General features: G+C 43.9%; 1 protein-coding gene across 11 annotated transcripts in view; it reads left to right on the top strand.

Moving 5' to 3' along the window:
- The window catches only part of PALM2AKAP2 (PALM2 and AKAP2 fusion), a 531,488-nt gene that overhangs the window by 487,750 nt on the left and 32,078 nt on the right, over positions 1-11,660 (top strand). For all 11 annotated transcript variants that reach the window (XM_016960332.4, XM_016960329.4, XM_016960331.4 and 8 more), the window contains 1 exon segment: positions 7,392-9,804. In XM_016960332.4, coding sequence (XP_016815821.2) covers positions 7,392-9,804 — 2,413 coding nt within the window.

The raw sequence follows: 11,660 nt of genomic DNA, 5'->3' as shown, positions 1-11,660 counted from the left end.
GAGGATGGTGGGGCAGAGGGGAGGCTGTGAACACAGTGAACATTGTCCTTGTGGTGAAGGACACCTTTCTGCTCTCCGCCTGGGCTCAGGCAGACCTGCTAAGGAAAATGCACTTCCTTAAAGTTATTTCTGTCCATGACATGCCTAGCTGTAGGCCTAGGTACCCTGGGCAGAAAGAACACATGGGTGTCTATGCCCAGTGGGGCAGGGATCAGGGCCCTGCTGTTGTGTTTTCTGTGCAAATGTAAACAGGCTTCTAGAATCTCACTTGTAGTGTTGGTGAAGAGTTGCAGCCTTTTCCCACAGTGTCCATCAAAATGACATGGACATGGGATCTTAATATTTTACCTCTGGCAAATGGCCAGAGGAAACAGAACCCCTTCAGAGACCAGCCCAGAGGGTGAAATCCCCAGACTGTGCAAGAAGTCACATTTCTAGCTGACACGTAGAGCAACAGATACGTCTCCAGAGAGTTAACTCTCCAGGGAGTTCATCTATTTCTGACCAAGACTGAATAAAGAAGGTAAAGGGATCATCGACTTTTAAAGCTAAATTGTGAGTCTCACATCATCTGTAGAGATTCAAGCAAGCAAAAGATCAACCAAAAAGCCAAGCTAACTCTGTTTTGATTCATCCACTCTTCTTACCATTTCCCATGTCATTTTAAAAGCCTCCTAATATTGAGACTCCATTTTGATATATCAGGATAGAATGAGAAGAACCCACCTTCACATCCTGGCTAGGGCACTTACTAGCCAGGTGATCTTGGGAAACGTCCCTCTATTTCTCTATACCTCTTATTCTGAAGTTTTAAGACTGAAATAAAATTCATGCCTTTCCTACTTAACAGAGGGCCATTTTTCAAGCATCAGCTGACATATGTATGTGCATGTACTGTGAAATGATAAGCTATTAGACATGTGTCAACCAGAAAATGGGGATGTCACACTTACAGCATGCCCACAGGACAGGCTTGTCAGGGCTGTCTCATTCACCTGTACATTTACTTGGCTAGTTGAGTTGTGGAGATGGACCAGGTTCTGTTTTATCCAATGTGTGACCCCTCCTCTGTTTCCCATGTGACTGGAGCCCCAGGTCTGGGTGGTTCTTGACTGCTCATTCTACTTACTGCATTTCAGGACTTAACTTTTAAGGACATTTTGTGAAATTACTCCCTCTGTTGCAGCACAACTGTATCTTCCTAGTCGTGTTCAGCTTCAACTAAAATTCACATGTAAGGATCTGGGGTTGGGGAAAGATTAGGGAGATTAGAGCTGCCATAGATTCTGACTTTGAGTCTTTCCCGGGCCTTTTTTCTTTCATCTTTTCTTCTTGATTTCTTTTCTTCTAAAAATCTCCTGCTCTTTTCCCAAAAGAAAATCAGTCTGCTGCCAGAAAGAATATAATATCTGTCATTTAAACCTCAGTGTAAAATGGCTTAATAATAGTGAACATTTGCATTAACCGTTTTACAGTTTACATAGTACTTTTAAGTACATTTTCTAACTTAATTCTCAAAACAGATTTGGGAGATATTAGTCCTGCTTATGAAGGAGTTCTGTTCTCAGCAGAATTCCATAATTACAAAAAGTCTGGTAGGACTTTTATAGGTAGAGCCAAGAAATGACCCCAGACTCTGGTCTTTGGACGCTAAACTCTGAATTACCACATTTTCTGCATTATTTAGGTGGAGACATAGGCACCTGTGTTGTAAATTAAGCCACGCTAATTTGCTTTGCAAAACTATTAAACACTTTTTGGTAAATAAAGGCGACTTTAGTTGCAGCCTGGCTACCAGGTTATGTTAAACACAGGTCTCTGGGACCAAATTCTGGCACTCATACAGACTTGTGTTAAATAAACATTTATAAAAAATGCTATGAGGAAATCTCAGCTCTCTAAATTTCTAGATGCTCCAACCCCACCTTGCCTGAAGACAGATGTGGCAACTTTATGAAGACAGGATTCTGTTACCATTTTAGTGGGTGGTAAGCAACCGAAGTCCCCTGAGCCAAAGGCTAGAAACAAGATTGTTTAGTTCTCAAACCTCAAACACCATCCCTAAGGGTGTATAAACCAAAGGGTTCGCTCTATTGGCATATCCCCTTTATGAAAGGGTGAGGAAGATCTCTAATCCACAAATTTGAACACCACCAATTTCACGGATTTCTAACATTCATTATGCTAATTGACAGGCCACTAATTTCACTAATGAAAACCTATTTCTCACCTTAATTATGCCAATTAGCAAAGCTTCAGGGGTTCTTGGGAGTTAAAGGGAGCTAAGTACTGGAGGAAGCCACCTGTGGGGCGTGGGATCTCTCATTGGATCCTAGATGACCATCCCTTGAGTTTATATTCCCAGTTAGGATGGTTGTCAGACCCTGGAATGTAATTTAAACTAATTTCAGAAGCACACAGCTGTATTAAATTGCCCCGATCAAGTATTTGAAAGTAAATGGTAGGCATCCTAACCAGCTGTTAACTATTCTAGGAATTTAGTGGGAAGGGCAGGTTTCTGTGTCGTGGTATTAGGGCTCTACCTGGAGGGTGAACTGGGCCGATCTAAAAAGCTCCCACAGCCCCTTTGCACCCTAGTTTTTCTCTGACCTTAGAAAACCCAGTTTGATGATTCTTTCATATCCTCCTGTTTTTGCATTGGGGCATAGTTCATTTCAAAAAGGACTTTCCTGGTGATTGAATGAATGTGCATCTTATCTGAATCTGGAATCACGTTCGCCTAATTTGAAGCATGGAGAAAATTCTGGACCTTCTTATCTTCAAAGAGAGCAATAAGCATTTGTTGGTTTAAACAAGACATCATCTGATGATACCAAGCCCAGATTCCTGCCCAATCCAGATAGGTTAGATTTCCAGCCCATTTCCATTTACCTGGTGTAGTTGCCGGTGGCTTTGATTCTATCAGGCCATCATGCATGAAGGCAAATTCTTACTGCTGACAGTGGAACTCAGGAATTCGCTCTTTTGTTATCATTGTTGTCTAACTTTACAAAACCTCAGGACCTCTGGTGCATGATTGTGAATCAGTAATTCAGAGTTGTTTATCTCTTTAAATACTTCCATGCCAATTAGAGGTTAAACCTGCTGCTTCCTGAGTAGATGGAATTGTCATGAAGAATTTTCTGAATTTATGGGGAAAGGGGGACTGGATGCCATATAGCTCACAAGAAGGAGGGCCTCTTTCCTGTTTACACCCTCCAGTGTCTAGAGGTTTAAAAAAATGTATCGGAAAGGAATCATCCCAAATTACACTGGAACCCCCAAACTTTGACTTTTAACAAGTAACTAGCGCGTGTGTGTGTGTGTGTGTGTGTGAGTGTGTGATGGAGTTTCACTCTTATTGACCAGGCTGGAGTGCCGTGGCATGATCTCGGCTCACTGCAACTTCCTCCTCCCAGGTTCAAGCAATTCTTCTGCCTCGGCCTCTCAAGCAGCTGGGATTACAGAGGCACCTGCCACCACGCCTGGCTAATTTTTTGTATTTTCAGTAGAGATGGGGTTTCACCATGTTGGCCAGGCTGGTCTCGAACTCCTGACCTCACCTCAGGTGATCTGCCTGCCTTAGCCTCCCAAAGTGCTGGGATTACAGGGGTGAGCCACCGTGCGGGCTTCTTTTTTTTTTTCTTTTTGAGACCGAACCTCACTTCCTCACCCAGGCTGGAATGCTCCAACCTCCGCTCTCCAGGTTCAAGAGCTTCTCTTGCCAAATAGCTAGGATTACAGGTGTACACCACCGTGCCTGGCCAACTTTTGTATTTTTAGTGGAGACAGGGTTTCACCATGTTGGTCAGGCTGGTCTCAAACTCCTGACCTCAAGTGATCCACCCACATTGGCCTCCCAAAATGTTGGGATTACAGGCGTGAGCCACCACACCCAGCCTTTTTTGAGACAGTCTCACTTCCTCACCCAGACTGGAATGCAGTGGCACTATCTTGGCTCACAGCAACCTCCGCTCTCCAGGTTGAAGCGATTCTCATGCCAAGTAGCTGGGATTACAGGTGTACACCACCATGCCTGGCTAACTTTTGTATGTTTAGTGGAGAGGAGGTTTCACCATGTTGATCAGGCTGTTCTCAAACTCCTGACTTCAAGTGATCCACCCACCTTGGCCTCCCAAAGTGCTGGGATTACAGGCATGAGCTATTGCACCCTGCCAACTAACTAGCATATTTTAAAATCTCAGTTTGACCGATCACAGAAGACATAACTACTTGTAAAATAATTTCTGATTCAAAGATAATGGCAGTTTTGTATTTTTTTCAAACAATTGCAAAAGTATATTGTCAAATTGTCGTCTTAGATTTTAAATATTTGGTACCAAAACAACTATTTCTAGTTCAAAAAGGGTGCCTTGGAAAGAGCTGATACAATTTTTGAATCCTAAAAAGAAAACGTGGAAAGGCATCTGCTCATTCATCATCGAGCACTTGGAGTGTGAAACATTCAACAGAAAGGGACAATGCTGATGTGAGGAGCGGAAAAGTGTTCTTGGGAAATGGCTTTGGAGATAAGCCCCATCACTCCTTCCTCTGTGATTAGCAACAAGAGACAAAGAGAAGCAATTTCTTCACTTGCCTGATTCCGACTAAGAAAACTCTAATATAGATTTAGGGCTTTCTTGGAAGTACAGGGAACTCATTTTTTTTTAAAGGGTGTTGTCTTCTGGAGCTTATTGTTGCTGCTAATTTCATTATGACCCTGCAGAATAACCTCCCCTCATGTTTAATGAACGGATTAATTAATTAAACTATAGAACTAATTACTTGCCTTTTAGTTTCCTTTACTATTACGTTGCCCTTCTTCCTCTCCTCAGGTATTCTAAAGCATCTTGTGTTTCAGGAGAGCAGTGTTTTCTAACCATATTTCAGTCCTACCAGCTTCCTACTGATTTCCCACTCCCCTCCGCCCACCCCGGCCCCCAAGCCAAAGAGGATAGAAGGAGAGCTCTGTTGTTCCCATGCAGAATATTAGCAGTGAGTCATTGGCCAAAAGAAGCCAGGGGTGAGGGTGCCATAGGTAATCTGACTCATCTTAGCAGTACCATGAATCTGTCTTTGTTTGTCTTCTTATTTCAATAATAATTTTTCATGGAGTGGGCTAATTTTGGCCTAGGTTTACTTGAAATTGAATGGCAGCCAGTAAGTTTCAGCATTCAAATTTTGTGTAATTCTTAATGATATATGAGTAGAAGTTACTGACAATGTCTCATCCAACAAAAAGTTTAGTTAATAGTTTTAAAAGGGCTGGCCATGCAGGGTGGCTCATGCCTGTAATCCCAGCACTTTGGGAGGCCAAGGCTGGACTGCTTGAGTCCGGGAGTTTGAGACCAGCCTGGGCAACATAGCGAGACTCTATCTCTACAAAAAATTTTAAAAATTAACCAGGCATGGTGATGCCCACCTGTAGTCCTAAGGGAGACTGAGGCAGGAGGATCCCATGAGCTCAGGAGTTCAAGGTTGCAGTGAGCTATGATCACATCACTGTGCTCCAGCCTGGCAACAGAGCAAGAGCCTGTCTCTTAAAAAAAAAAAAAAAAAAAAAAGGAAGGTGGCGGCAAAAACTACTATTTAATGATGGTCAAAAATAAAAAATAAAGATATTAGTAATTATAAATATTAATTGTGTTAAGTATCACTCTTTAACAAAGACCAGACCTAGACTGGAAGAAAATCAGAGAACGGAAGATGTTGACAAAAGAGGAACACTCATTATTTGTGCCTGTTAATGGAGAAGACATATACATTACTTGAATAATTTAAGTCTGAAAGGAAATGTGGAAAGTGAAGAGTGAAGGAAACCCCCCAGTTCATGGATAACTCAGAGAGTTTTTCAACATTCTGACAGCAGTGCAGAGCACTTAACGGTGAACTCCCGTGTTTTCTTAGGTCTCGAGAACAAATCCATAATTATCCACTTTTTTGGGAAGGATTTTGAAATTAATTTCCTGAGAATCGTCCTAAGGTGGTGTTTTAATATTCTAAGCATTTAAAATTGTTGAAACCTTAGATAAATGAAAATTACACTCTCTTGCAATTTTGCATTGTCCTATGTCAATAATACCAGGCACATTATAAACTTGAGACAGGGAAACAAAGCCAACCTAGGTGTTGTAAGGTCCTTGATGGTAACTCAAATTAAGTTTATACTTTACTGGAATTCTTTGAGATAAGCCAGAGTCCTTTGATATGAAAAAGAAAATCATCTTATAATTTGAAAATTAATGTTTCTAATGCCAAATAACAAAATTACATAGGCTAGATAACTGGTAGAAAAATAAGATGGATGGGTTGGGCGTGGTGGCTCATGTCTGTAATCCCAGCACTTCGGGAGGCTGAGGCAGGCAGATTACTTGAGTACAGGAGTTCAAGACCAGCCTGGGAGACATGGAGAAACTCTGTCTCTACAAAAAAAAAAATATATATATATATATATATATAAATCAGCCAGGGGTGATGGCACACACCGGTAGTCCCGGGAGGTAGAGGTTGCAATGAGCCGAGATGGCACACTGCACTCCAGCCTGGGCCACAGAGCAAAACCCCATCTCAAAAAAAAAAAAAAAAAAAAAAAAGCCCTCAAGACAAAAAACCTCCTTCCTTAAAAAAAAAAAGAAAAAGAAAAATATGATGGGTTTTAAAACATTAAGAAGATAGGGTTTTCTTATTGAATCACAAACTGAAGATATCACATATAAAGCAGTTAAAAAACTGGAGGAGAGGTACCATTGGCCATTAGTTTTTCAAAGCAATGCTGACTTCTTAAGAGTATTATTTTGATGCAATCCCAGAAAACAGAGCTGTGCAGTCAGTGGCTTTGGTGATGGTGTTCGTAAGGCACATGGTCAATTACAGCCATGGCAGTGAGGCACTGTAGTCTGTGTGCTGCCATTAAAGGGATCTACTGTTTTCCAGTATTTTATTCCGGAAAGATTTTCCAAAAAGTTTCTTGTCTCCAGAATAACTGCATTACATCTGGCAGAGAGTCATATGTTTTAAAGATCTGTTCATACAAAAGGACCTTCTTTTTGCAATCCTATTAATAGTCGTATTGCACAGCCTGCAATCATTTGCCACAAAATACTTGGGAAGACTCTGGTACAATAATGATGTAATCTCTTCCACCTTAGTAGATAAAATTTAAAAATGGCACTAGCATGTAAACAAAATGGAATCCATAAATTAGAGAGGATTGGGCACCTGTTACTACAAGAAAATGAACATTTAAGGGATTATTAGGAAATTTCTATTCAAAAGAATTTGTCACTGTGGTTTCCATTTTCCTTCCTCTTAGTTATGAGTCAGTTTGTCAGCATTCACATCCATAAGAGGTGCAGTATTTAACCCTGACTTTTGTTTACTCTTTATTCCAGAAGCCTCCCCAGCTTTCTGAGGATGATATCTGGCTAAAAAGCGAGGGAGACAACTATAGTGCCACCCTCCTGGAGCCTGCTGCCAGCTCTCTTTCCCCAGATCACAAAAACATGGAAATTGAGGTGTCTGTTGCAGAATGTAAAAGTGTTCCTGGAATCACCTCTACCCCACATCCCATGGACCACCCCTCCGCTTTCTATTCACCCCCCCATAATGGCCTCCTTACTGATCACCACGAATCCCTGGATAATGATGTCGCCAGAGAGATCCGCTATCTAGATGAGGTGCTAGAGGCCAACTGCTGTGATTCTGCTGTGGATGGAACGTACAATGGAACATCCTCCCCAGAGCCTGGTGCAGTGGTTCTGGTGGGCGGCCTAAGCCCCCCTGTCCACGAGGCGACCCAGCCAGAACCCACTGAAAGAACAGCTAGCCGGCAGGCACCTCCTCACATCGAGCTCAGTAATAGCAGCCCTGACCCCATGGCAGAGGCAGAAAGAACAAATGGCCATTCCCCCAGCCAGCCTAGAGATGCGCTGGGGGACAGCCTGCAGGCGCCTGTCAGCCCCAGCTCCACAACCAGCTCACGGTGTTCTTCCCGAGATGGAGAGTTCACTCTCACCACACTGAAAAAGGAGGCCAAGTTTGAGCTGCGTGCCTTCCATGAGGACAAGAAGCCCTCCAAGCTCTTTGAGGATGACGAGCATGAGAAAGAACAATACTGCATTAGAAAAGTGAGGCCTTCAGAAGAGATGCTGGAGCTGGAAAAGGAGAGGAGAGAACTCATCCGCAGCCAGGCCGTCAAGAAGAATCCTGGCATTGCAGCAAAATGGTGGAATCCCCCGCAGGAAAAAACCATCGAGGAGCAGCTGGACGAGGAACATCTGGAGTCGCACAAAAAGTACAAGGAGCGCAAGGAGAGAAGGGCACAGCAGGAACAGTTGCTGCTGCAGCAGCAGTTACAGCAGCAGCAGCAGCAGCCCCCATCGCAGCTCTGCACAGCCCCTGCCTCTTCTCATGAACGCGCAAGCATGATTGACAAAGCAAAGGAGGACATTGTCACAGAGCAGATAGATTTCTCTGCTGCTCGCAAACAATTTCAGCTGATGGAGAATTCCAGGCAAGCGGTGGCCAAGGGCCAGAGTACACCCAGGCTGTTCTCCATCAAGCCTTTCTACAGGCCTCTGGGGTCAGTCAACTCAGACAAGCCACTGACTAATCCGAGACCACCTTCTGTCGGGGGACCTCCAGAAGACAGTGGTGCCTCAGCCGCCAAGGGACAGAAATCCCCCAGTGCCCTGGAGACCCCATCGGCAGCAGGAAGCCAGGGCAACACAGCCCCTCAGGGGAAGGAAGGGCCCTACAGCGAGCCTTCTAAACGTGGGCCCTTATCTAAACTGTGGGCTGAGGATGGAGAGTTTACGAGCGCCCGGGCCGTCCTCACCGTGGTCAAGGATGATGACCATGGGATTTTGGATCAGTTCTCAAGATCTGTCAATGTCTCCTTGACCCAAGAGGAGCTTGACTCTGGTCTGGATGAATTGTCGGTGAGGTCTCAGGATACCACAGTCCTGGAGACCCTATCCAATGATTTCAGCATGGACAACATCAGTGACAGCGGGGCATCCAATGAGACAACCAATGCCCTCCAGGAAAATTCACTGGCTGATTTTTCTCTGCCCCAGACGCCACAAACTGACAACCCCTCAGAGGGCCGAGGAGAAGGCGTCTCCAAGTCATTTAGTGATCATGGTTTCTATTCCCCTTCCTCCACGCTGGGGGACTCTCCGTCGGTTGATGATCCCTTGGAGTATCAGGCTGGCCTCCTGGTGCAGAATGCCATTCAACAAGCCATAGCCGAGCAGGTGGATAAAGCTGTGTCCAAAACCAGCAGGGATGGAGCAGAGCAACAGGGACCTGAAGCGACTGTAGAGGAAGCTGAAGCTGGGGCGTTCGGCTCAGAAAAGCCTCAGAGCATGTTTGAGCCACCTCAGGTGTCTTCTCCTGTTCAAGAGAAAAGGGATGTATTACCAAAGATTCTGCCTGCTGAAGACAGGGCGCTCAGGGAAAGGGGGCCCCCCCAGCCACTGCCAGCTGTGCAGCCCAGTGGCCCGATTAACATGGAGGAGACCAGGCCCGAAGGAAGCTATTTCAGCAAGTACTCGGAGGCAGCTGAGCTGAGAAGCACAGCCTCCCTCCTGGCCACTCAAGAATCTGACGTGATGGTTGGGCCTTTCAAGCTGAGGTCCAGGAAACAGCGGACTTTGTCCATGATTGAGGAAGAGATCCGAGCAGCTCAGGAAAGGGAAGAGGAGCTGAAGAGGCAGAGACAAGTCTTGCAGAGTACACAGAGCCCCAGGACAAAGAATGCCCCATCGCTGCCCTCCAGAACATGCTACAAAACTGCCCCAGGTAAGTGAGGTGCCTTACATGAGAGACAGATGCCACAGCAGTCTATTGTTGTTGATTCCAGCTCATGGGTTTCTATGTGGAGCCTCCTCTGTGTGTGTCTGCAATAAGTGTTGGGGGGACACTGGCATGAGAATTCCAGCATACAGGGACATGCAACAAAAGTGTCAAGAGTGTCCTCTAGAAGAACCCTGAGCTTGCATGGAGTTTGCCACTTTCCAGAGGATGCAATAGCTCCTTCTTTGTTGTTCTGCTTTGGCCTTGGTTTATTATAAGGAATTGTTCTCTTTTACTTGAAAGCCTGCCTCTTGTCTGAAGGAGAGGCTGTTTGTGGCATAGAACCAGAGTGGACCCATGTGTGGACTATGTTGGAATCAGTAGCTTGACCCTCAGTATCTAGTTAAACCCATCTGATTTGGGAGTTGTCCTCTACTAACTAACCCCTTCTGAATGCTGGTTTCCTTCCCAGCAATGATAGTCATGGCATGGCATTGCAGACTGGTCCATGCAAAATGCTTTTGTTCATCTTCCGTGTAACTGGGTTTTTCTTCTGAAGTCACCACAAAGCAACTACTTTGGAATCAGGAGTGGACGCATCTGTTCTTGTCATGTGACCCATTTGGAGAAGTTGAATTACTCTTCCCAAAGGCAGGTCTTTAATCCCTTCATATTGCCTGGGTGGTCCCTTTTTTGAATACTTTGTATAGATGGTTGATGTTAATTAGGGTGCTAATTATTATTGCTACCATATGGATAACCGTGTGACCAGTTGTTTTTATTTTCCATGTGAATGTGATGGCAATCAGGGATCCACAGATCTTCAACTATAGAAAACGCTGCTCAAAGCGTGGTCCAAGCTAGTCCAGGAATCATTTGCTACTGGTTCATTCTAAGTTCAGACAGCGAGAGTAAGCATTTGAAAACTCTTATTGCAATGTGATATTGTCCTGAAATCCAAGCGTGGGATTTTTGTATTTTACAAAACTATTGCTTCATAATGGACTGGTGGGGAAAAACTGATGCTTCACCAGAGAAAATTTAAGAATCATTACCCTAAAGGATAATTGTTGACACTTATCTTGGTCCATCCATATCTTAATCTTATCTTGACACTTGGCCTCCATCAAATCTACAATGACTCAAGGTCACTCTTCTCATTAACTTTTTAAAATTGGAAAGAATCTCCAACCTAAAGAAAAGTTCCCAAGTACAGTACAAATGTCTTTCTGTTTTGAATCATTTGAGAGTAAATTGCCAACATGATGCCCCATTACCCCCAATTTTGTAGACTGCTCCCTAATGTGGGTCTCTGATGCTTTCATATGATGATTTTCAGGTTGTGCATCTTTGGTAGGAATACCACCAAATTGATGCTGTGTTCTCACTGTATCGAAACAGGTAGCACGTGGTATTAGTTTGTCCCATTATGGTGACAGGTGTCAACTCTGATCACTTAATATTGATTATGATCACTCCATTGAGGGAGTGTCTGCCAGCCTTCTGCACAGTAGTTACTTTTTTCTTTTGTAATTAATATACATTTTGTAGGGCAATACTGTGGTATTCTGCAATTTTCACCCCATTTCTTATCAAACTTCATTTATTTATGTCGGTATGATCTCATGGATTCCTATGATATTCAGTGGATTCCTGTGATAGTCAATGGATTATAATCCATTTCTTTTATTATTTTTATCCTCAACTTGTTCAGTTACAGCTCACGGGAGCCCTTTCTGGCTAACTTACATGTCCTTTGGAGATGTCCCCGTTATCCTTTGAATGCTTCCTCAATTTCTGGCACCGCAAGATATTCCAGTTTCATCTTATACTTTCCCAACCCTGAAATCGGTCGTCTCTCT

Source organism: Pan troglodytes, chromosome 11, assembly GCF_028858775.2.
Source record: "Pan troglodytes isolate AG18354 chromosome 11, NHGRI_mPanTro3-v2.0_pri, whole genome shotgun sequence".
Taxonomy (NCBI): domain Eukaryota; kingdom Metazoa; phylum Chordata; class Mammalia; order Primates; family Hominidae; genus Pan; species Pan troglodytes.
The sequence above is the reverse complement of the archived record's forward strand: the minus strand, read 5'-3'. Positions and strand labels throughout refer to the sequence as shown.